We start from the raw sequence: 26,849 nt of genomic DNA, 5'->3' as shown, positions 1-26,849 counted from the left end.
TCATTTTGTATAATTATGCATATCCCGCGTGCGGCACCCAATACATGTACGTCATAAACGATATGTAACAAATTGGATTCTTGGTGTTATCACAGCAAAATGCACTGGAAAATGTAGACATATGAAAATCAAAGACACTTTCGTGAGAATTTATATGCTTGTTACACTCCGTACAAGTATAATAATGTACATACAGCTTGAATACATTGTAGTCTTCTTCAAGATTCTAGACAACAACAATAGAAAGATAATGCAGTATTTTAATACTTCAGAGTGATTGACAAACACAACAATAGCAGCAGGGTCTCCACAAAGTAAAAGATCTCAGTCCACATACACAAAGTAAAAACATAGCCAACCACACACTTCACAACCCTGGAACATTGCTCAGAATCATACATTCACATAAATAAATCCATCATCTCATACCCATATTTCATCTTATACACACATATTGGATCTAAATCTACAAATATCATATCACAATTCTTTGTTTGGATAATATCATTTGTTCAGATCTGCACATACACATGACCTTGACCTTGGATCTCCTCAATCAATGACCTTCAACCTCTTTTAATTCATTGTCACACTTGGTTGGTTTTGGTTTTAGAAACCCACTCAAAACACAAAGGTGTAAAAGAACAAACACAAAACAGCATGGAATTCTGATACAGCATGGAATTCTGATACAGTGCGACGTAAATCATACAGATATAAGGAAAATAAAATCTTCTCTGACATTTCAGCCTTACTAACAGGGTATGCTCTATGGCATACAGTATCTCAACATACATCTATGTTATCAAATAATGTAATATAAAAATAAAAAATCTTCAGTCAAATGATTCTAAAAATCAACAAACATAATTGATACAAACATAATAAAATCAAAACAGCTAAATCAAGTGGAAATAAGCAGGTAAATAAAAACCCACACTACAAATGAAACTACATGTAAAAGATCAAAACTGTGGATTATTACTGATGGACGGATTCAACAAATTGAAATAATTTTGTTACAATGATACAATCAGAACACAAACACCAGATACACAAAATAAGCAGCAAAATAAATGGTCCCATGTAAAAAAATAAATAAATAAGATAAATAAATTAATATCTGACATGGATTGATCAAGTGCTCAGATCTCTTTCAAAGTTCATCCTTTGTGACTTTTGACCCTTGATGATATCACTAGGAGACCTTGAAGTACTCCTGGGCGGCGGTCAGCTGTTCCCGTGGAAACCGAGAGAGCAGGGACATCCGCTGGTCCCCTGCTTCCTTCTCCTGGGCTGATTACAAAAAATATAATATAACTGTTATAGCAAAATAACAATATAACTTTACTGTTATAGCAAAACAAGAATGTGTACAAAACTGCATTTACAAATCTTTACAATTGAACATTGATAAGTACATTAGATACATGTATGTAAAAGTTGGAGGTCCACAAATTTTTCCTAATAATATTTTAACTTTAAAAATTATTCATTTTAGCTTCACTGAATTAAGAAGGTTTGACTGATTATACATGTAATTGTCCCGCTCTATTACAACTGTGATGTTGTAAGTAGGGGAGCTCTACTGTAGATTGCTTATTTTACGTGGGTACTTAATTTCGCGATCACGGTGTTTTGTATCAAAACGTGAGAATATAAAATCCCGAATGCGGAACTTTTATCCTAATCTCTTATAATTCTCAAATCTCAGAAAATAAACGCGAGATTTTAAAATCCAAGAGGGGTGCTTATTGCGATTTTACGCGGATATTTCAATTCCTTGCATTTAATTTGGAATTAACAGTATCTCTGCTATCCCTAGAACTAACCTTTCTTGGATGTGGAACTTGGTGAGGATTTAGCCTGGTTCTCCAAAATTTTCTCCTGAAAAATTAAAAAAAAAATTAAAAAATGTGATTGGTATGATTGCTTTTATAAGGACCAGATGTGATGTCATGATCCTCCATATGGGGAATGTCACCGCCTAACCCTCCGAATTTTAATTTGTCGGTGGGTAAAACACAAGTACGCACATCCCTCTCTTCCTGAGGTTTATGATTGCAGTTTTTGAGATTCCACACTTTGTATATACACATCTGGAATCGATACTGTCCAGTTACAACACAATCATTAACGTAAAAACACGGAATAACATTCCAGGCTGGTGTAGAATGGCGTAATAAATACACGACTACGAGTGGGGAGGCTGAGTAGTCAGCTGTGGGGGAACACAACCTCTGGGGGTGGGGGAGTCTGGGTGCTTGACAGCCTCTACACACAGAGCAATCAATCTGAAGCACTCACTCCAGCAGGCCCTACTCTAATCACCTTGCTTTATTGTTAACATGATGAGGTAATCGTCTCTTTATGAGGGGTTCAAGATTTTAAACAATTTGAAAAATATTATTTGCAAGGTTCCCAAAAGGTATTTACATCAATTTCATTTCTACATACAATTCAAATTTAAAAAAAAATTTAAAGTTCAGTTTATAAATTTTAACTCTAACCTCCAAAATTTTAAATAAATGAATGCAACTTTCAGTGATATACATTTAACTGGAAATTCTAAATAATGAATGCTCCCTCCATTAGCCCCGGTTACAGGGTAATACCATTTTTAACGAGATTTTGTGGGAAATTAATCAAATATTTTGACACAGTGAAGAAGCTTTGCCGAGAAATCAGAAGAGGATTCCCAGTAAGTATCTAGTGAGCCCGCTTCGACTTGCGACAAATGTGAGAGGCTCTTGATGCAAGATTCAGAGTGTGTATTAAACCAACACTGTAAGTATTTGGTGAGCACACTCGGCTCGTGACAAAAAAACGAAAAACTCACTGGTTGTACCAGACCAAAACAGAAACAAGTATCAAGACTTCACTGTGACATTCATTCATCTGCGAAAAGAAAGACTCTCACAATATTAAGTCTTCCAGCTGTTGATATAGACAATGCAATAATCACTAGACTGAAACCAACAAACAAGATTCAATACGTTACAATTTCTCATCCTGAGACAGGCTGCAACATCATAAAACAATCCCTGACATCCACCTACTTCTGTTGGTTTCAGACAACAGGATAAATACTCATCCAAACATTCAAAGAGATTTTCACATTTTGAATAAAAAAATCAAAGACCTCTCTATGCATTTGATCATGTACTATTACATATGACAACAGCAAGAGATTTAACGCTTCACAATGATGCATGCATATTTTATGCATTTATTTATTATTTTCAATAAAAATTCTGTTTTGTGACAATACAGCTTTGAAAAAAGTCTAAAATCAACCAATCTAAACTAGTTACCACAATAAATGACTGCTGTGCACAAATAAAAATTTGATAAAAATCAAAGTACTATACGATTCCCCGAAGGATCCATGCAAAACACACTGAATAAATATTTGACAGCAATACAAAGAAAACATCAGGTGTAACATTGTCAGAGATTACAGAACATTAATATTGCAGCTAGCTTATTTTTCACTGGCTGATTTCAATATTCTTTACTTTTGTGTGTGGGCGGGGGGGGGGGGGGGGGGGGGGGGGGGGGGGGGGGGGTACTGGGGTAGTATTGGCATCTGTGACTATGAAGGAAAACCTGGTCCACAGACAGTCAAAACACACTCAATTTTGTCATCAAATATCAAACAGTTATGTAATTTGCAATTGGGCAAAAATACCTATACAAGTGCTCAAAATTAAGGTAGAAAATATCCATTTTTGGTATTGTCTTGAGAATATCCTGTACATTATCCTATTTGCTGTTACATTTATCTTTTCCATTTTATCATTGTCATTATAGTACAGCAGACTATTTCAGATTGTGAATATTTATACGTCTATATATTTTGGTACAACTTATTTATGTATATACGTTAAACCTATGAACTGTATGGTTCTCGGTAATAAACAATACAATAGGACCAATGTCGGAATACGCCCCCTCATTATCAGGAAATAAAACAACGACGTGATTGGTTAGTGTTTACACCTTTACAAATATGGATGATAAGAGAAAGCAGCGTAACTCACGGCTGATTAGAAGTCCATAATATGTACAGATGCCTTGCTTTGTCTTTTATCAGATTTTTAAATTTGTGCTGTGTTTAATCAAGTCCTCTGTAATTACTGCTGTAATTGGCTGTAATTAGGCTGAACTGACTGTGACTCTGATTGAGACAAGCTGAGTTATGATGATTATATGACTGAGCTCATCTCTCTCTGTCAAAGTCTGTAGAGTTTAAGTCGAGGCTGTCCAGTAACGGAGGCTGGATAAGATACCAGTCACTAAATCTTCAACAAACAGCATTGAATGCACTAAACACTGATGTATAGAGAAAACTTCATGCCCACTGTGGTAATGCAATAATTATACAGTACCACTGACTTTAGTCAACAAGAATACCCCTGTATGTGCCTCGCTGTATTTGGCAATAAATATACTCTTCTGTCTAGTTCTATAGAAATATTAAAGAACTATATATGATAAGAATTAAATTTGGCCCCCATAATTCATCATTTTTTAAAGTGTTTCAATTACAATAAAATGTTATGTTATAATTTAGAAGAGTTCATATAAAATATATTTTTCACATATTTGTTTGATTTTTTTGCACTCACTTGCAGTATATGACGTCGGAAGTGACGATATTTCCAAAATTCAATCAAAATCAGTCGAAATTGACTTTTTTCTCATCTTTTTACGAATGGGAAATATAGAGCGCATGCTTGAACCAGAACAAATTTTTTGTCACTTATTATACCCCCCGCAAACAAAGTTTGGGGGGGTATATAGGAATCACCTTGTCCGTCCGTCTGTCTGTCCGTCTGTCTGTCTGTCCGTCTGTCTGTGCAAAATTCGTGTCCGGTCCATATCTTTCTTATGGAGAAACATTGGAAGTTCTTACTTCACACAAAGATTGCTTATGACCTAAGGGTGTGTCATGACCTTGACCCAAGGTCATTCGGGCAAGGTCAAGGCCACTGGAAGAAAAATTGCAAAATTCGTGTCCGGTCCATATCTTTCTTATGGAGAAACCATGGAAGTTCTTACTTCACACAAAGATTGCTTATGATCTAAGGGTGTGTCATGACCTTGACCCAAGGTCATTCGGGCAAGGTCAAGGTCACTGGCAGGAAAAGTGCAAAATTCGTGTCCGGTCCATATCTTTCTTATGGAGAAACATCTCTGATTAAAATATTTTGTTGGTTCAAGCATGCGCTCTATGTTTCCTGAAAGTAAAACTTCTTGAAAACAAGCTTTTTTTATGCTAAAATGCAAAAATGGCGGGAAAAGGCTGTCTTTACAATGCCGTATTTCTAAATTGTGGGCACTTGAATCAAAATGAACATTAATTTAAAACATCACATATATATCTGTACAAAGAAAACAAAGAGTTACAGTAAAATAATGATATTCCTTTTAGGGGGCCATTTTAGGCCCATACCATATATATAGTCCTTTTCAGTGCATCAATGAAGTTGAAAAACTTTAAAACCCCTAAATGTACCTCACTAAAATTAGGATGTCTGATTAAAAAAATCAGCTTTTGTCCTTCTGACATTGAAGTAAAAAATTTATTACACTCCAAAAAGTCCAACAAAAATATAAACCTTTTTCGAGACCAATGACACACCCTATACTTCATAGAATTTTAAACAAAGCCAAAACTATGCACAACTTATTGTGTGCATTCAATATGCAGTTTTTTATTTGGATGGAACTCTAGCTCAAAGTTCTGTCAAACCGAATTTCCAGTGGATCTACAGTTCTGCAGCTATTACACACCCTGTACATACATCAGTGACAAACCCAGTATGTTCTCAGTGATACACCCTGTATTTACCTCAATGACACACCCTGTACATACACCAGTGACACACACCAATGACATATCCTGTACATACCTCAATGACACGCCCTGTGCATACCTCACTGACACACCCTCTATGTACCTCACTGACACACCCTGTACGTATCTCAATGACACACCCTGTATGTACCTCAATAACATACCCTGTATGTACCTCATTGACACACCCTGTACGTACCTCAATGACACACCCTGTATGTACCTCAATGACACACCCTGTACGTACCTCAATGACACACCCTGAATGTACCTCATTGACACACCCTGTACGTATCTTATTGACACACCCTATACGTACCTCAATGACACACCCTGTACGTACCTCATTGACACACCCTGTACGTACCTCAATGACACACCCTGTAGTACCTCTATGACACACCCTGTATGTACCTCAATGACACACCCTGTATGTACCTCATTGACACACCCTGTACGTACCTCAATGACACATCCTGTACGTACCTCATTGACACACCGTGTAGGTACCTCAATGACACACCCTGTAGTACCTCAATGACACACACTGTACGTACCTCAATGACAAGCCCTGTATGTACCTCATTGACACACCATGTACGTACCTCAATGACACGCCCTATAGGTACCTCATTGACACACCCTGTACGTACCTCAATGACACACCCTGTACGTACCTCACTGACACACCCTGTATGTACCTCAATGACACACCCTGTACGTACCTCACTGACACACCCTGTACGTACCTCAATGAAGTTGGACAGCAGGGCACAGCTGAGTTCCTGCTCCAGGATGACTGTGTTGGACTTGTTGACATAGCAACAGGCGATGAGGGTGGGGAACAGAATGGCGGTCAGGCGGGGGTCGCTGAAATACTGGAACGGCAGGGAACACATCTGTTGAAGGACGGTGGGTGACTGGCCGGATTGAATCACTACCTGTAATACACATGTGTACATTTAACATTTACAACTAATACAGGTAATATAGTACTGTGTCTGACTGAAACACTACCTGTAATATACAGATGTACATGTAATATAGATTTATAGATATTACTGGTAAAAAAGTACTTTGTCTGACTTAATCACTACCTGTAATGTACAAGTGTACATGTAATATAGATTTACACCTATAAATACAAGTAATAAAGTACTGTGTCTGACTGAATCACTATCTGTAACATTCAGGTATACAGGTTAATACAGGTAAAATTGGTAATACAAATACAGGTATAGAACTGTGCAAGGACTGACAAAAGAAATTGGTTTGATTAGAAACAGTGTATTATTTTCAACAAATACATTTTGTAAGCAAGGTTCAATAACTCCTATAATATATTTCATGAGGTGCTGACATAAATTTATATTTGTAGTGATTCACAGTCTCAAAGATTGAGTACACCATTGCTTGTGACTCTTCACAACGAATCTGATCTTTTGAATTTGAGAGTGTGCGATATGTTTCTGCATTGCTCCTCTTGCATTAACACATCTCACTGACTAGTCTTACAGATCCTGGGGGTCAGGGGGTCTTGATTCCTGTTTAACACCACAGTCAGCTCTCATTAATAAGATATTAAGAACTAATGCACATTTCATGAACTCCCAGAAACCTTATATCCCTATTATTCCTGGTAATAGCTGAACCTACTTTTGGAAGTCACAATTCTGAAGAATTGAGCTTGACATTAGGGGGATCATAATGCTATGGAGTTGTGACAAGAAAAGCAAGATGGATGTGTTTCTGAGGCAGATGCACATTGTTCAGTCAGCAGACAGTGTTTGTCCCCAGCGATTCCCTGGACAATTGTTCAGCGCTAGAACAACAGTGACTCCATATTGAGTCAGAGTCATAAGAGCCCTTATTACCCTATATTAACAGCTTGTAAACAGAGACGGGGTAATGAAGATGGGTGATAGAACAGCAGGAGTTCCCATGATTCATAGATCTCAACTCCGTGGGGACCATCGCTGAGGCTGATTGTTACTGGACCATCACCATGGTAACCCCTCACAACAAATCACTATGGTAACCCACCTCCATAACACCACCTCAAGATGCCACAATGAACTACCACATCAATTTTACTACCTACCACAAAATGAGAGTGATGGGACCACATTGAATGTAAAAAAAAGACTGAATGCTGCATCTCTTGGACTACAACCAAATACTACCTCTGTAACATCTGAGCAAAGGACACCACTTACATCAACTTTGAATTGATCCCCACCTATAGGGAGGGCCACTAGTTACTACTTACATGACTATACCACTAAAAAGCTACTTAATAGAGGGTTAACGGATACCCATCCATTTGACTTTACTTTATGTTACGTAATAATCTGGAGCAAGTTTTTTGTAAGTCATCAGATTAGTTGACAAAGATACAAAGTCAATGTGCCTTAAATTGCTGTGACTGAAAGACTTATCTAGCAACTCCCCCCCCCCCAGGCCTGCCTGTCAACTCCCACACAACCCTGAAACACTGCAATAGTGCAACTCTGGCACACATCAACATTCATGATAATTTTTATCCCAGGTTCTAACTTTTTCCTAAGCTTTAGAGCTGTTTTCAAGCATGTCAGGTGTGAGATGTCTCAATTATTACCTGACAAAATGGAAATAAATTTGTAAAATTTCAGCACCTTCATAAAATATCATTCAGCAAGTGTGTACATCTCCTAGAGACAAGCAGTAAACACTATTTATCATAGCAGGCCCTTCAGAGTCTACATAAAACTCCTCCTCAACAAATCCTCACCACGCTCCAGGATGGGATAGAACCCAAAGATCTCGGGGCAAAACAAAGTGGCTCTCTTGACAACATGTGTCTCAAGTTGTAAAATCCCCAACTTCACCAGACTACTTCAGCTTTCTACAACTTTCCCACAGTTGAAGTAAACTTTAACACAAAATCAGGCATGTACAAAATGTTCAATGATCATTGAGAAAAAAAAATATAAACTGTTAGCAAGCGAAGGACACAAGAGGGTCTGAGAACAATATGTTCATGTTTTCAGAGAGAGAGAGAGAGAGAGAGAGAGAGAGAGAGAGAGAGAGAGAGAGAGGAGAGAGAGAGAGAGAGAGAGAGAGAGAGAGAGAGAGAGAAACAAGCATCTAGTGAGGAAACTAGATATAGAGGGATAGAAATAAAGAAAAAGTGTAAGAAATTGAATGAAAAACACCTATTGTTTGATATTTATCTCTTTATTGGGATTAGAGACTTTTTTTTATATTAAATACCAGGTTTTGCACATGAGATCAGTGTCGGATTGTTATATTTGCCTGTTTTTGGTGATAAGTACCTGTTTTTGGTGATATATTGATGTGTACCTGTTTTTGGTGATATGTACCTGGTTTTGTTGGTAGTATTTTACCTGGATTTCAGGTTTAGGGAGGGTGTAAATGTGCAGCATTCAGGGTTAAGGACTGATATCTACCCTCTAGTGAGTGTTTTTTTATTACCTGGTCTTTGAGTTATTTACCTGGTTTTTCGGGTTTAGGACGGTAGCCCACACACAGAACCACCTTGTGTAGCAGCTCCTCTGAGTTCTTTTTTTATTACCTGGTTTTCGAGTTATTTACCTGGTTTTCGGGGTTGAAGACCGTGAAGTAGCCCACACACAGAACCACCTCGTGTAGCAGCTCCTCTGAGTGTTTTTTTTATTACCTGGTTTTTGAGATATTTACCTGGTTTTCAGGGTTGAGGACGGTGAAGTAGCCGACACAGAGAACCACCTCGTGTAGCAGCTCCTCTGCGGTGAGGCGGCTACAGTACCAGATCAGGTAACTTGCGATGTGTCGGAACTCCAACGACATGCCCTCCTCACCTAGGGTTTTCTGTCACAGAAAAACAAAACACAAACATTAGTGAATGAATAAGTGATATGCCCTCCTCTCACACAATTTCTGTCAGGCACCAATGAAATAAGAATTAGCATTTACCAAACCAGAGACCTGCATCAACATTTTAAACCGGATTCAAGTTTCAATCAAAAATGTTATAATTATGCTTTTAGCATGTTTAGTGTTAGTGTTAATTATGATAGTCTTTTGTCTCAATTCATTAAGTCACCAACTTTAATTTTATATTTTATTTACCGGTAATCACTTTTTATGAAATGATACAACTGCCTAATATATGTATGAAAATTTAAAGGTCATGATGGTGATATGAAATGGGCCTATCTCAAAAAATTGAAAAACGTGTTAAAATTATCAAACCTTTGCAATCTTTTAACATTATATGTGAAAAATTCTAGATTGTTTAATGTTCATATACATGTGTTTTCATGGACTGGATTTCAATTGGGAGAAAATTACAGCAATTACATATGGCCTTTATAAACTTCATGCCCTAAAGGACCTGGTTCACTTCCCTTAAAAATTGGCCCTCTTTCAAATTAGCTAATTTTTTTACAATATCGACTCAAGAACGTGTAGAATAAGAATTTATCAAAATAAATTTAGTCAGGCATTTAGTCACCCCACACAAGGTTGTTGAATATAGCATGGTTACGCTATCGTTACGTCGCATATTTGCAACGTCATGACGTCATATATCTTTAAGACCTGGGCAATTTTTAATCCATACTTAATTTGAAATAGATTCATTAATATTTTGTTTCCAAATTAACAGTTCACAGTTTAATTTTTTTATTTCAACAATTTAAATTTTAAAGACTTATCAGCCAAAAAGTCGGGATAAGTATCCAGAACTAACAAAAGAATCAAAATAACACAGACCTCCATCAAATCTTTTCTATCAAGTCAACAACAGTTTGTTGGGATTATTTTTACGAATATTTAAACAAGTTAGATTTAACAATTTTCAAGACTCACAATCAAAAAACATTATTCCATATTATATTGATTCTGTTTTTAGAAAAATACAGCTATAAATGGAATCTTTGTTAAAGCACAAATGACATTTTTATTTAATCAAAGAACTTCTTTTGGGGTTTTTTCTGTCGAGAATAACAGAAGTTTTCTTGTGGTTGATGGATGTTCAACTGCCAACAGAAAGCTTTGGAACTTATGGCGCATGTTTGGTACAAGTCATTAAAACATTTGAGAGACATTCTTACTAAAATACTAGTTACACATGCAAGTCAAACTTCACAAAATTCTTGATATATATCAATGATTTTAAGTACTTTTATTTCAAATAAGCCCAAATCAAGATCAGACAGACAATATATTTACATGCCTATATGTTTTTTTGAACATGCTCAAAAGAAAAACCAGTACCTATGCCAAAAAGCATTTTAAAGTTTAATTTATATTATACTGTATACAGTCTTTTTTTCAATGCGATACATGAGCCAAATAAATGTGAAATTCGTACCTCTGGTCAAGATATGAGGTTTGATAGACAAATGGACAAACAGTCGGTCTACATGTATATGTTGCTCTGAAGTCAACAATGTAATATAACAAAATAATCCATGAAATCTAAAAGTGATTATCCTTTAAATATTTCCAACAAAGTGCGGAATGAAAATGAAAGGCTAGGCCCTATGAAGTGTTTAATTTTCTCAGCGCATGTAACATATCCAATGTACCTTTTAAGGTACAATTCTGAGTAAACTGGCACATATCACTACAAAATAAGTGATCATGGTGATAGCAAAGATAAATAAAATTAAACATGCTTCATCTCCCCAAAAACATATTCAATAAAGATGATCAAATCATTTGTAATTTCTAACCAATTGTAAAATAATTTAATTAACATGCTTACAAAAAAGCTGTCTTGTTGAATTTTAAAAAGTCTAAATAAATTCATATTATTCGATTTCTTCATTGTCTAGCAAAACTACTATGAGGAAACAACCTTGGGGGGATGAAATAAGTATTTTATGCATAAAACTGAGGATTAAACAATATACAGTGTATAAAGAAAATTACCACTGTACAAATAAATTATTTAGTTGAAATGTGCGTGTTTAAAGAAAAACTACAAAGAAAGTTTATACTACTACAATTTTTTTCTCTGTAACACACACAACATTAATTGAAAAAAAAATCATACCTCTATGAAAAATGACAATAACAAACTGTCAGAATGTTAACAAAATTAATTTGGTAATTAAACAGTTTACTTTCAAGAGTAATACCATAATTAGTGCAATTCCAATTTAAATACATGTACTGGGTAACTGCATCAGATATTTTGAGTACATGAATTACACAAAAAAAATTAATTGACATTGATTAAACTTATAGCATATCTATACATATGGTTGGCCAAGTTCCACCTTTGACATAAAACCACACTAGCTAATTTACTTGAAAAAAAACTGTTGTTTACATCTGGGGCAGATTATTTCTGCATGCATCCAACATTAAACTCACACAAAAGTTTTCATGTAAATCCGCTTCCCTAAATGAATTAAGGTTAATATTAATTCAGTCTACTTAAACAAAATAGACTGCAGAATATTATAACAATAACTGAATAGATCATAATAAAAATTGAGGCAATTGGCAATGCAGGTAGCATGTATATACATGTATGGTACACATTTATATCTATGAAGAACAGGCAGTCTATTGTTCATTCAAGCACTCTGAGGAATCATCCTCTGATTCTGACTCATCAATTGCATCTGGAATAACAGCTGCATCATCAATGAACTTGCTCCAGTCCCTTACAGATCTTAAGGACTCCATGTCACGTCCTAAACCAATATACCATAAAACTGCGGCAATGTGGGCACACATACCCACTACTCTTGCCCCAGCACGACATCTACAATACCATCCAATCACGCTTCCCTCATCATATCGTATCCAAAGAAGGTAAGACTTTGAGGAAATATGCCGGCTCCTAATCCTGACTCTTATCAAGGACGGGTCTTCTTTATGAACCATGATATCACATCCATTCCCAAAGTGTTCCTCTGCATAACTACTAGCAAGCTTCACTTGATATGTGCCACAGGTCAGCTCTCGAAGTTGATCTTCATCAAGACGAGGAAAATCCTGAAGCTCGTCAGGGTGTTTCCAGATCGCTGAGCGGGTATCCAGTTTCCTTTCTTCTACTTCCTCTTTTAGTTGATTGATTTGTCTGGACAGGTACTGCATCTTAGCTGCTACAAGAGAGTCTTCCTCAGTGCAACCTAAAGATAATTCATGAAATGTAATGTACATGTAACAAAAAACTAAGAGACCCAAGGATCTAACAGCGTGGGTCCTAACATACACTGAATATAGCATACTCTACAATTGATACACAAAATTAAAGATGAAACAAAATAAACTGATTGGTGATATATGTTTATACCCAAAACCAAGTAAAATCGGATGATCAGGGATAAACAAAATACTGTAATACACTCACATTTCTTCACTAGCATCGTGTACACTTAACAATATTATACTTGTAGTGACTTAATTAAGTGACTTGAATATAAAGAAGTTCCATTATTCATGGCTATCATTTTCAAAGCATATATACATACCAGTTGACAAAGGTGGAAAGTACTTGTTTGATATTCCACACACAATCTTGATGAAGTCACTAATGAACGGCACCTGGGACGAAGGAAGGACACGGTCAAAAAACTTCCACCTCTTTATCCTTGCATTAGCAGATTCTACCACCCAGCGTATCTGTAACATAAATAATAAAAGAGATCAACTCTATGTGAATATACTAATATATAGCAACTCTCTCTTTCTCTCTCTCTTTCTCTCCTCTCTCTCTCTCTCTCTCTCTCCTGATTCTTTCTTATTTATAAATTAGAATAATGCTGTATATAGCATACCTTACCTTGGTCACTAAACGGCTTGTATTTGCATCTGCTGTTGACATTTGCTTTTCACCTTTCTTCATAAATGCAGGCATGGCAGATACTAATCCAAGGTCTTCAAGTAATGTCAAGGAATCCCGAAAGCCTCTGTCTACAACAAACACATCTCTCTCTTCGATCCACTTCAACACATCTTCTTTGTTAGTCTTCATGATGTGGCTCAAGATTGCAGCATCATTGTTCTTCGCTACATATGGTCCAAGAACAGAGAGGTAATAGCCACTAGTTGTTACAACAATCATTGGCTTCACCAATGGACGACCCTTATGCATGCTATATGATTTCCTTTGAAAGGCAAAGTTCATACTTTATTGTATATAAATGTATGTGCCGTCTAAAACAAGAATGGCTTGGGTGCCAGTACCACCAAAAAGAGACTCTGCTAATGGCCTGGTATGCTTATTTATAACATCCTCTCTGGAGATGTGCTGAAACCCAACATTGTTTGGTACAAATGTCTCCATCAGTGTTCTCCTCACTACCGAGATGGCGCGACGAATGCTCGACTTTGAAACATTTAATAGTGTTGACAGCATTTCATTGGACAGACCACATCTCATCTTAAGGAGAAAAATTCCAAGGCTGGTTCTAACACTGCGAGTGGATGTGTTCTTTACCTTTCCATCTACAGCTGATAGCAGATCATCAAAGGAGACTTTATTTATTCCAGTGAGGTTGACATACTCTTGGTCACTCAATGCATTTGGATCATCAAAGTCTATTCTTTTCCCTCCATTTAGCAGAGCAATCTCCCTTAGATACATAAGCATATCAACAATAGATGTCCTGTTAAGTGTAGATGTTTCTGAAAATGAGGAAATTTTTTCTAGTGCCTCTTCAGTGAATCTTCCATTGGGGAGATGACGTGTGCAGCATCTTGAACCTGGCGGAATCAATACTCCTTGTTGTAAAAAAACAGAGTGACGTTCATTTGATGACACCACAACCAACTTTGGCCCAGGTTTTCTGCAGATGAAGCAGCTGGAATGACTGGAAGATGTGGAGGGCACTGTCAGGGTTACTGATGGAGGACTGTGAATGGCAGCATTCCTAGCATTAATTTGCTTCCTCTCTGGAGGAGAGAAGGGAGCTGTGTCTCTTAACTCATGCTCCAAGTTTTGTTGTTCACTTTTCCTCCGCTTAAGATGAGAATGTACCTTCACTCGACACAAACTACACAACACTTCATCCTCAGACACATCGCCTACAGTCCACTTCTGGAGAACTAGTCGTTGTGCAGCTGTCACAGTACGTCGATCTCTCTGGTTTGTTCGTTTCTTACAGCAAACACAAGGATATTCTCTTTTCCTCATATGCTATTAAATATAATAAGCAGTAAATTAATTAATTTGTGCACCACTATAATAAGCAAGTTTACCAACGTCTGTTGACAAATATGTAAGCAGATGTACTAATAATTATATAATGCATTAATTATGATTAATGATAAATATTGGCAAGATTGTATATATAACCAATGGGCCACAGCAACTCAGTTGGTCATGCAATTTAATTGGCTTGCTGTATTTTTGATACTTTTTCTTTTTTCTTCTTATATTCTTATATTTTTTTCTTCAATAATGGCCTAATTACCCTTTAGATTTTTTTTTTTTACAAAAAATAATTATATAAATAATATCCTACCTTAAAGAGTTCTTTTCCCATGCCTAGGTGAAACTATTGTACTCTAATTATTGTGGCAGTCATATCTTTCTTAGGCCATGGTCATGTATTGAATAAACTTGAATCTACAATACCCAATATTGCCCTTTATAATTCATAAATATAATGAACCAAATAAACAGTTTATTAGTTTTTTTTTCATTTTCTATGTAATTTTTGATCATTGTCAAACTTTCCTTTAATCGCCTAACCTACCAGGGGCCAAGATTAAAGCAAATTTAAGTTTAGATATATTTTTTGAAGTGTCTCATACATTAACATTATGTACATAATTCACATGTTAAAATGCTCACACAATTAATGTACATGACTCAATATGGGACATCATAGACAATACAATATTAAAACTTCATAATATTTTGTCTTTTCATTCGTTAATACATACAGCTATTAAAAAAATAATTTGTATCAAGTGTTCTAACAGCTACGTACCGGTATACACACGTACAGATATGACATAATATCTTTAGCAAATATATCCAGATATAATTCTAGTTTTTTTAAAACAGTTTAAAGCTGTAAAATAACTTGTAATCCTAAAAACAAATTATCTATTGGACCATAAACATGAGTATATTTTTCATCACATACCAAAGTTCGTATAAAAGTAGTTCCACAAATCTATTTTATAAACTTGGCTACCTAAATTCAATACGCCAAGTAAATCTATTTATAGTAACAGGTACTTTCCAATTGTTTATAGGGAAACACACGGTGCATGTGTGAAATGCGCTATATACCTCTCATAATGAACAAATTATAAAAAAAAATATGACCAAACGTCCATTGATAAACTGTGATCAAGTCCACAAATTCACAACTGACGACGAAAATTGTCCATTATTGTTATAGGCCTACCCTAAACCAGTACTGTCCGAGTGTATATCGATATACATGTACATCTGTAACCTTCAAAATGACCATTAAAATGCATGTATATGTAAACACACTGAATAAAATGTTTTATTTAATGAGTGTATTAATTACACAATGTAGGTGGATTACTAAATACTAGTGAAATCGCTTACATAGTGTTACAGTACCAGGAGACGATTGTGTGCATTTTGTGTTCAAGTCGTCTCTACATGCAAATGAAGAAGAGGGACAGGTTTACATGGTTTAGTTCTTTTTTTCATGGCAGTTTGACACTGTACAATTCTATGGATTTAAACTTACCTATAAACAAAAGTGGCAGTCTTGGATTTCTCCAAATTAAACTCGGACACCTCGATCATTCGTCTGCGTTTGTCACTACGGTGACGTCATACTGTTTACACAGCGAAAGGGAAACAACTCAAAAATCTGTTTGTTTTTTTTAGAAATTAACATAGTGCGCAGAATTTTACCATCGTGATTTTCGGCATGGAAGTCGCTCCTATAGAGTTTTATTTTTTGGCAAAGTAAGAACTTGGTAAATCAATGCGCACACAGTAAAATGCTGAATTATACTGCCGATTTTACCAATTTTTTCCGGAAATTGTAATTCCGCCGGAGAATTTCACGTAAAAAAATCATCTTCGAGGCAATATCGGCAAAATTTTATTCCATATTTAAATAATACATATATTAAATATATATTTACGGTACAATTTATTTTTCAAGAGTGCAGTTAATTTTTTGGTAAATTTGAGGGCGTAATATCACATCAACTGAATCAAGTTCTTTCCATTTCATAGGAAATATAATTTTGCATAAATTTAACTGAGACAGAACCCAGTGATGTATACATAGTGATACAGATATACAATTGATACAAAGTTCTGTACAAGGTGCAAAGACACCCTCCTTGTAATAAATTATCCCTGAGATAAATATAGCAGAACGAAGGCCATCTACTTTCCCTGTAATGTAGACAATATCACCAAGGACAAACTTCAAACGAAACAGTTTGCTTTTCAGAGCATGAGAGTTTCAAGGCCAGATCCATTGAAACTTTAACATTGATTACAAAGATCCTTCCCTGGATGTATACATCAGAGCTATTATAAGGTGGCAATGCTGCATTCTGCCACTATTAAAGATGACCTTTTATGCAGTTACAATATTCTCTGAAGTTCAGCTCGTGCTACTAAAGACCTAAACATCTCTCCAATCATAGAATGCTTTGTCCAGCTATCAAAATAACCTGTTCTAAGACAATCTACAGCTAACCAGATTCCTCATTTAAAAGTTTAGCTGGTACATTCTTAATTAAAATTTAAGTGCAGAGAAAATATTGTTTAATTTTTTTTTATTTTTTTTTTTACAAAACAATGTTTTACATACAGTACCCTTTTACATACATTAAAAACATCAGTATTTGAATTATAAAATTGTCCTTAACAATAACCAACAGTGTAAAGAGAAAAATATTATAGTACTTATTAAAAGCTGCATTTTACTTCATTAAACCCTGATTAAAATGCATATTTTAATAACCATTTGATTTTTACTTATTATGCCCCCTTACCCTCATTTGTACATGTATTTTAAAATCATTATTCAAATGCAATTCAAATGCATAATAACTACAGTGTATTACATTTTCATTTTTGGGATCATCACAAGAGTTTAACAGTTACCAAGAGCATATCTTTATTACAAACTGTAATTCAAGTTACCTGTAACCGGTGTGTAACATTACCCATTGTCTACCTGAAAGTTGTAGCACTTCACCAGTTACTCGTTATCTTTACACATTGTTACAGTACACCAGTTACCTGTCATATTACACATTAGTTACCTGTAGCAAAACACCAAAGAGTAACCCAGCTGTAACAGTTGCCTTACATTACACACAAGTTACCTATAACAGTTGTCTTACATTACACACAAGTTACCTGTAACAGGTGACTTACAATACACATAAGTTACCCGTAACAGTTGCCTTACATTACACATAAGTTACCTGTAACAGTTGCCTTACATAACACATAAGTTATCTGTAACAGTTGTCTTACATTACATATAAGTTGCCTTTAACAGTTGCCTTACATAACACATAAGTTACCCGAACAGTTGCCTTACATAACACATAAGTTACCTGTAACATCTCCAGACTAAAGGTGGCCATGTTGTTGAGCATCTTGATGCCGGTCAGTATGACAGCCATGGTGTGCTGGGGGAGTTCGGGCGGGGACAGATCCCCCCTGCTGGGGGCACCCGAGTGGAGCAGCATGCCATACAGCAAGGACACGATGCCCACCAGCTCCGTCGCCTCGTACGTACTAATCAACTGGGTCGGGTCCTCCTGTTTCTTACGCTCAAAGATGGCCGCATTTCTGGGAACAGAAAATGAAAGTTACTCAACTGTACAGTCAATGGAGAGAACACTTACATGTTTTGTAGAAACACTAGAATCTGTCAAAAAGGCTCAATTTTTTTGTGGATTTTTGTGGGTACCCATATTCATTAATGAAAACCTCAAATGAATTATGAAATAGCACTTATTCTAATTTCTAAATAAGTTCATGTTAATCCACAATATCACATCGCCACAAAACTTAAAAAAATTGACCCCTACAAATTTAAAAGATTTCACAGTATTCAAATGTACAGTCAATTCTTGTTCTCAACCTTGAAAAGATCGAGAATTTAAGATATCCAAGGACTTGAGATACAGACGTGTAAATAGTGGTTTTAATTTTCTTCAATATCTCAACAGTATTTCAAATATTGTATATGAAAGATATCAGAATTCAACTGTATGATATGATTTGACAATATTCCAACAGAAATCTTGTTGTAATCCTGAACCACTGAGGTTTCACTGCCTGTACTGGTCCACTGAATTAGATGAAGACACTTAGGTCTGCTAAAAATGAGTTATTATTCATTCAGGTTTTTTGAAAGTCCACAGCTGAAAAAAAATGGAATCAGACAAAACAACTGAAGTTCCTTAACAATAATTTACCACAAAATCTTATTATGGTCAGATACAGAAGATAAAATGGGGGGAAATTTCTGTAGAAAAAAAAGGAGATAAAAGGAAATCTTGCATCAGATGTGAGCACAAACTCCGGAGCATAAACCACCGGGAACCGCTACATTATTGGTCTTTATTTACAAAAAATGATAGTCTTAAATAGATTTATCAGATCAATGCGACAGCTATAATTATATCTTGTGGGCCTTAATTATATTTTCAGTATGAAAAACATATTATTTTCTATCCATAAATGAATCATATTTTATCAATATTATATGAATCGTAGTCACTGCTGAAGACTGGTGTCTTGGGAAGATGGAATTGGATTTAAGTCCGGAACATAATCGAATGTTCGGGCCGCAATAAGCCCCCCCAAACGCACCATTAGGCAATCCCTCCGAGACTTGGATGGGGACTTCTAACTGAATCATTCTGTGCAATATAATTTGGTAAATTTAAGGTTGTCATATTTGATAGAGATTAGGACTATAAAGCCGGGAATTATCCTGACAGCCCTAATGTGTTATCTTTGTCAGTGGTCATTTGAGCAGATAATTTAATATCTGCGGTCTTTGGCGGGTACCGTGTTTACAATTAAACTGATTTTCTATCTCGCACAGATTTTGTTTTTTTTCCCTTGCATGTGGACACATGCAACAACGGCCATATCATATGTGTCTGCTTAGAAGCCCATGAAACATTTCCACCACAAGATGCACGATCTGCCATAAATCTGATATGAAACCACTGAATCCAACTGAGTTTAAATTGAATATAATTGGACAGCAGAGGCATATAATTCTGGCTTAAAAACTGCCAAAAATTTATACAAATGCATAGTGTTGTACATGAAGCTCTTTATTTTTAATAAGTGTGTTTATCTGCTTTACAGTTGAGAGAAGTAACATGGGTGTATAAAAAAAAAATATAAATATGAAAATTATCCAATAAAATCTAATGCTGTATCACTGTCAAGAAATGAATTGGCAAAATCAGTGTGGTCTTAAATTTAAAAAAATTCAATTTCTATAGAGAAACATTATTACTCTCTTTTTATCTTTTCAACTGTACCTTTAATAATATCCCTCTCAAATCATCTTTCACTTTACATACCAAAAAAAAAAAGTTATTTCTTTCGTTTGTTCTGGAAAATATTGCTGACTGATGTACAACCTGGACCATAAATTTACAGGAACATAAGAAAACAAGTTCTGTGGAACCGTGGATTGAAGCCAGAATGGATATTTAATTTATTAACTAAAATGGCCTCAAAAGTGTGAAACTGTAAATTAAATTATAAAAAATTCATGCTTCAGGTACAAACAGAATATTTATCTGCATTGATTTCATTGAACGAGAAAATTGGACGACTAGTTTTGTTTGGTCTACAATTTCTCATTCACCTGCGACGGGATTACATCAATTGAGACATCAACTGTGAAAATACAGGAGAAAACACCTGCATCTCCACGATCTCATCAGTGATTACTGGAGCAACGTTACGTAAATGTTTTGCCTTATGCCACCAACAATACAACTCATTATGTTAGCCCTCAAGTTTTTGTGCCATTGAAAACACATTTACTCAAATTTTCCAAAATTATATTATTTTCTCAATTCATTTTCTCTAAGAGGGGTATGAAATATGAATGGTTTTGGTCACAGAATTGGACGCAAGCTTGACTTGAGCTAACGAAGGCTGGTTAATTGGACAATAAAGATATAGCACACAAATACATTTTAACTCAATTTCATTACAGGAAAAGACCACTCTGACAGATGCATTGATATCGTGGTCATGGTTAATGCTCATCAGAGGGGGAGAAAAAATCACAAAGATTGCAATAAATTAAAAAGATTGAAATATGGCAAAACTTGGAACAGTTGGGATGTAATTAAAAAGCAAACATTTCTCGCTCTTCGTAGCTTTTTTCTCTCATTGCAAATTATGATAAAATTAATTAATGTACATTTTCAAATCTTTCATTTCATTTTTTTGTAGGGATGGGGGATGCCTGCCACCTGACTGGCTGTAGCAATGTATTACCTTTAAGAATTTTACTGTCAGCTTTTTTAGTCAAAATCAATGTGATGTATTTTTTTATTAGTTTATAAATAGCTTTCATTTTAATATCATAGAATACATCTAAACCACAGGAAATGTTCCTAAAAGATCTATGTGTGAAATGATTTTTTTTAGCTTAGAATATTTTTTTTTAATCTTTAATATTTCTTTTTTTTTGCAACTACATGTATCAATCAATATTGCTGACACAACATCTCAACATTAAATGAAATGATAACGGCTAGGTCGTTGACATCGCTATGAAATGCCCACTTTATGGTTATATATTAAGATATTGTTTCATTTATCAAGAATACATTGCATGATCATTCAATGAGTTGTCAAGGCCACAGTTAATTGAGATCAGGTTTCAGTAACACCTGTCATCATACACTAGTATTTTAAGAGTGTAACAAGTGAAAAGCTGTCAATGTGACAGCAAACCAGGTTTTCTTTTATGTGAACTGTATCCATAATCCACGTCAACCCGTATCCAGTGAAATGGATAAGGTGAAAGGGTACCCTATATGCAATATTTTGCCAAAAAATGACGAAGTTCAAAAGCTGGTATTTTTTTCATAAATAATCAGAAATCAAAATCCTAGCAATATATGCATACCTCTGATATATGTACAATTGATCTGCAAAAGAACAACTTCCTATCTTGAAAACTGTAGGAGGAGTTATCCGTACAAAGAGGGTACCCTATATGCAATATTTTGCCAAAAAATGACTAAGTTCAAAAGCTGGTATTTTTTTCATAAATAATCAGAAATCAAAATCCTAGCAATATATGCATACCGGTACCTCTGATATATGTACAATTGATCTGCAAAAGAACAACTTCCTATCTTGAAAACTGTAGGAGGAGTTATCCGTACAATGAGGGTACCCTTTTGGCAGCCGCCCGCCATTTTCACAATTTTAATAACCGGATTTTTTCGTCGGAAAACCCGGTTAAAAATGGTACATTTTACAGGAAAAATAAGTTATAATGAAAACTGAATAAGGATATACTTTCTAAAAAGGTCAAATAGATAGCTGATTAGTAAGAGTAATTTAGACGTACAATCTTTGTCTGTGTATTCTATTTAGCACTTTTAGCAGCTACCGCTAAATCATGTACATCGCTAAATGCCATGTATATGTAAGTCTCATATGCAAGTTCAAATCCACGCCAACTTGTTCCAAAACTAGTTTTTCACCAAATATATCATACTCTCCAAATGTAATACATTTACAGTAACCTTGTCCATTTAATCAGGTATTAATTACCTGTACTAAGGTAAGGTAAGATCCCTTTATATAAAGTCTGTCCCTAGTAACAGCAATTTGAACTTTATTCCTGTACACATTATTTGAGGTAAGCTCCATCAAAACATGACCTTCATCTCTGTGGCTCTAGCTTGGGAGTGTAGGACATAAAAAAATGACCTTGAAATAGGGATTTTATTTTGTTTGACCTCTTTGGTTGGTTATTTTGTTTGACCTCTGTGTGGGGTTATTTTGTTTGACCTCTGTGTGGGGTTATTTTGTTTGACCTCTGTGTGTAGTTATTTTGTTTGGCCTCTGTGTGGGGTTATTTTGTTTGACCTCTGTGTGGGGTTATTTTGTTTGACCTCTGTGTGGGGTTATTTTGTTTGACCCCTGTGTGAGGTTATTTTGTTTGACCTCTGTGTGGGGTTATTTTGTTTGACCTCTCGTGAGGTTATTTTGTTTGAACTCTGTGTGTGGTTATTTTGTCTGACCTCTGTGTGGGGTTATTTTGTTTGACCTCTGTGTGGGGTTATTTTGTTTGACCTCTGTGTGTAGTTATTTTGTTTGACCTCCGTGTGTAGTTATTTTGTTTGGCCTCTGTGTGGGGTTATTTTGTTTGGCCTCTGTTTGGGGTTATTTTGTTTGACCTCTGTGTGGGGTTATTTTGTTTCATGTACTCAATGAGGTTTTGATTCATTACTTTCACACTTAGACACATATAATATGGGTCAAGGACATCAAATTGATATAGGATGCAATATAAAAATTGCCATGTTATGATTTTTATATCATATACTTATAGTTAATATTCAAGAAACATTAAATAACATCATTCGATGAATGACTATTGTTAAAAAATTGCTCCGTGTCTATGTATTCCATTTCTAACAAACTTCCCTGAAAATTTTGCGCCAGCTGTTTGTATACCAAGTTGACGCCGATGTAACTATTTGACAACATACCTGGAGATGGGTATTAAATGGTGCATACCGAACTCTATGTCATAACAGCCGATGATTAACGGAAAGGGGTGTGATATAACATCTGAATATTGCTGGAGAGGAGTGTGATATGAATTTTATATCACACCCCTACGGTTTATATCACACGGGTAGGAAAATTTTCGATTTATATCGCACAGGGCGGAAAAGGGTATATTTTCTGTAAGTCTAAGATTAATAATGAGTCATCAAAAGTCAGAAATATACTAATAAATAACATATAAGTTCAGAATATCAAAAATTAAATGTACCTATTTCAAAATTAAATCACATATTAAACTTATGCCCGCAGAAAAAGAAACTTAAAACAAATAGTTTAAAACAACAGAAAATCACACAATTCAGCAGTAATTCAGACTGCTCAATATTGATCCCTTGCTTTCCTGAGGGACCAGTATTGGGTTTCTTGGTTCCCTCCCCCTCACAATGGTTAATTACAGATCGGTGGAAGCCCTCGCTCATCATTGTCATGACTTGTCACGGCCCTCATCAGATAATAACAGGTCCCCACTCAGCTCTGGCCAGATAATTACAGGTCCCTACATGACCCCAAATACCAGACAAATTATACTCACAAACGACCGCTGCTCAGAGAGCTACAGACAGAGAGTGCTTACAACAGCTTAAAGGAAATCCCACAAAATACGACGGGATCCTCATCAGCTCTGAAAAGGAAAGCTGGTCAGGGTAAAGGAAGAGACAAGATGACAGTGAGAGTGGTGTAATGTCAGATCTCTGAAGGACAGAATGGACAGTCTCAAGACAGACGTCTGGCTCTCATGGATTCACTGGACCAACTTTCTACCTTTCTGAGAACTATGCTGAGCCATACCCCGTATTTCTAATAATGAGCAAGTAGACCACATTCTTTGTGTTTACATTTCAACATCCTCTTTGTGATAGTAAATTTGCATGAGTAATACATATAAGAAAATAAAATCAAAATATCTGTATGCTGTATTGAAATTTTTGTAAAACATTGTGACAATAAAATATTGAATTGAGTGGATGGGGTCCAGGAAGGGCTGAATGAGATTCTATTTCATCATAGGAATGTACCATTTTAATTACATGCAGCTGTTTCATGATCAATCTGGAGTAATACATATAAGAAAATAAAATTTAAAATATCTGTATGCTGTATTGAAATTTTTGTAAAACATTGATATTATTAAAAAGTTGAATATATTCCTGATAGTATGTTTTGAGTGGGCGGGGTGTAAGTTGGGCTCAATGAGATTCTATTTTATCATAGGAATGTACCGTTTTCATTACATGCAGCTATTTCATGATCAATCTGAAAAAAAACCCACCTTGTGCGTGGTGATGTGACTGCTCAATCCTACTTGTACACATATGTATAAATCAAAGTGGGTCACTTCCTATGACCTCCCACACCTAAATGGGTGAAGGTTCTTTTTTTTTTTTGGAGTCAAATGATGGATCGTTAATAAAATCATAGCATGAACATCCTATATCTGTCCAATCAGCCATTTTTGTTAAGCCACATTTTCCTTCTGAAGGCTTAGACATTGGCAACTGCTGATCATAAGAGAATCAATGACATTATCTCACAATTATCTAGAAATATCATCTATTAGTATTTGTAAACTCATGCATGAATTCTAAATTGAACTAGAGTTAATTTTATGTGTGATAAACATATATACCAACATTGTTGATTTAAGACAGATTATTTTAATTCTCAGAAATCTTCAAGGCAAATCTTTGTCTCCTGATTGGAATTTCAAATATGCCTATATATCATAATAAAAAAACCCATTTACAACAAACCGCAACTTTCTTATTTCCTTATCACTGCATTTATTTGACGCGTTATAATTTTTGTATGTTATCGTCATGGTGACACAATTTGATAAAGCATCCTTTTTTTCTGGTTGCTGATTTTTTACCACTGACTTAATTGAATATGGACCTAATTTGGACTTAAAGTTGAATACGGAGTATGTAACATATGTATAATTGTCTTATTGTCTGAATCTGATAAAGTCATGTGTTTAATACTAGTAATTCTGTTTTGTTTTGTTTGTCAGTTTCTTTTATTGTTATATTGAATTTATCAAGGGCACACAATAAACTTGAAGATTGGTGTTGCAACAGAAGGGGCAACATTCCCAAATGTCATGAAAAATTTTGCCATGAAAGACATCATTCTATGAAGATAAATTTTCAAAAGTTGGCATCACTTATTAGAAAAAAGTGAAAACAATAGCCCTCAACATTCTCACCAGACACACACTACCATCCAACAAATAAGACATACATGTGTAATAAAGCATGGAGCCAGAGAATTGGGGGTCAGGGGTGGGGTTGGTTGGAGGGTCAGAAAATGGGCTGGGGTGGGGGTTGGTTATACCTGTGAGACAATACATGGGACTCTATATGTAGTATTGAGAGATGTGAAGCAGTATATGGCTTCATAGAATTTTATCATTAGCCAACTGCAGTGTTCACATCCTCAGATACCCACCGGTGATTGCACTTTTTACTTATCACCAGTGATAAGCAAGACGCGATCACCCGTGGGTATCCGACAATGCAGTGTTCAGCAACAACCTCCAACCATCTACACATTGTCTCTGAATCTGTATCTCTTTGCATACCAAGTAAACTACCTTTTGAGATCATATTTCCCAGGTCAAAACAGTACCACATCAATACTTATTTAGCACATGGTACAATATTTATCAAAGCATTTACTACATCTATACAATATAAATGAAAAGTCTGTTTTGTTCACAGCATATTCATGACTAAGACGTTTTTGAGAACCTTTGTTTATATTTCCTAGATGCAACTGATAGTCTGTAAATATAATTCAGGTCTCATCTTGATGAATAAGGATTTTTCATGTCAGAACCCCCGGGCTTCTCCCTGGAGGCCTGCCCTGGGGTTCAGATGATGAGGGATTTGTATGAACTTGTGTTCATCTTTCTGAGAGATCATGAACTGGGATTAATAAACAAAATAAAAATTGTCAAGTTGGCTTTATTTTTGTGTGACTGAGTGATTGTGAATGCGTTAATAGTCAAGTAACGCTAAATAAAGTATGTCAATAATCATTATACCTACTGAAATGGCGACCTGATGCTCAAGATTGGACTTAAACGACAGAGAAAAATGAAGATATCAACAGAATTAAAGCTTTATCTGATTTTATTTCACATTTCATGGCTAATATGCAGATTTAAAGATGGCCACTAAATGGAGTGAAGGGTGAGGGGGA

At 35.5% G+C, this 26,849-nt stretch overlaps 2 protein-coding genes across 7 annotated transcripts in view; both read right to left on the bottom strand.

Annotated features, from left to right (window-relative positions):
- Positions 1–242: 242 nt before the first annotated feature.
- LOC105348300 (S phase cyclin A-associated protein in the endoplasmic reticulum) overlaps positions 243–26,849 on the bottom strand; it is a 57,824-nt gene continuing 31,217 nt past the window's right edge. For 3 of the 4 annotated variants that reach the window (XM_066088947.1, XM_066088945.1, XM_066088948.1), the window contains 5 exons: positions 18,395–18,632; positions 9,563–9,712; positions 6,613–6,804; positions 1,833–1,887; positions 243–1,296 (listed from right to left, as the gene is read on the bottom strand). In XM_066088947.1, the coding sequence (XP_065945019.1) occupies positions 1,199–1,296; positions 1,833–1,887; positions 6,613–6,804; positions 9,563–9,712; positions 18,395–18,632 (733 nt within the window). In that variant the 3' untranslated portion in view covers positions 243–1,198. Of the gene's footprint in view, positions 1,297–1,832; positions 1,888–6,612; positions 6,805–9,457; positions 9,506–9,562; positions 9,713–18,394; positions 18,633–26,849 lie in introns of all 4 variants that reach the window. The other variant, XM_066088946.1, reaches the window with a different exon arrangement.
- On the bottom strand, positions 10,223–17,041 carry LOC136276580 (uncharacterized). Of its 3 annotated transcripts, XM_066088951.1 has the most exons (5): positions 16,549–17,041; positions 15,334–15,437; positions 13,650–15,005; positions 13,339–13,489; positions 10,223–12,996 (listed from the first exon to the last, which is right to left on the bottom strand). In XM_066088951.1, exons 3-5 carry the CDS (start codon positions 13,992–13,994, stop codon positions 12,425–12,427), a joined length of 1,068 nt encoding a protein of 355 aa, XP_065945023.1. In that variant the 5' UTR covers positions 13,995–15,005; positions 15,334–15,437; positions 16,549–17,041; the 3' UTR covers positions 10,223–12,424. The 3 variants fall into 3 exon arrangements, 2 of the variants coding, with proteins under 2 accessions (XP_065945023.1, XP_065945022.1); XM_066088950.1 differs by lacking the exon at positions 16,549–17,041 and having other exon boundaries at positions 15,334–15,793; XR_010715094.1 differs by lacking the exon at positions 16,549–17,041 and having other exon boundaries at positions 10,224–12,996; positions 13,645–15,005; positions 15,334–15,800.

This window comes from Magallana gigas, chromosome 6, assembly GCF_963853765.1.
Source record: "Magallana gigas chromosome 6, xbMagGiga1.1, whole genome shotgun sequence".
Taxonomy (NCBI): Eukaryota; Metazoa; Mollusca; class Bivalvia; order Ostreida; family Ostreidae; genus Magallana; species Magallana gigas.
This window is presented reverse-complemented; position numbering and strand designations above follow the sequence as displayed.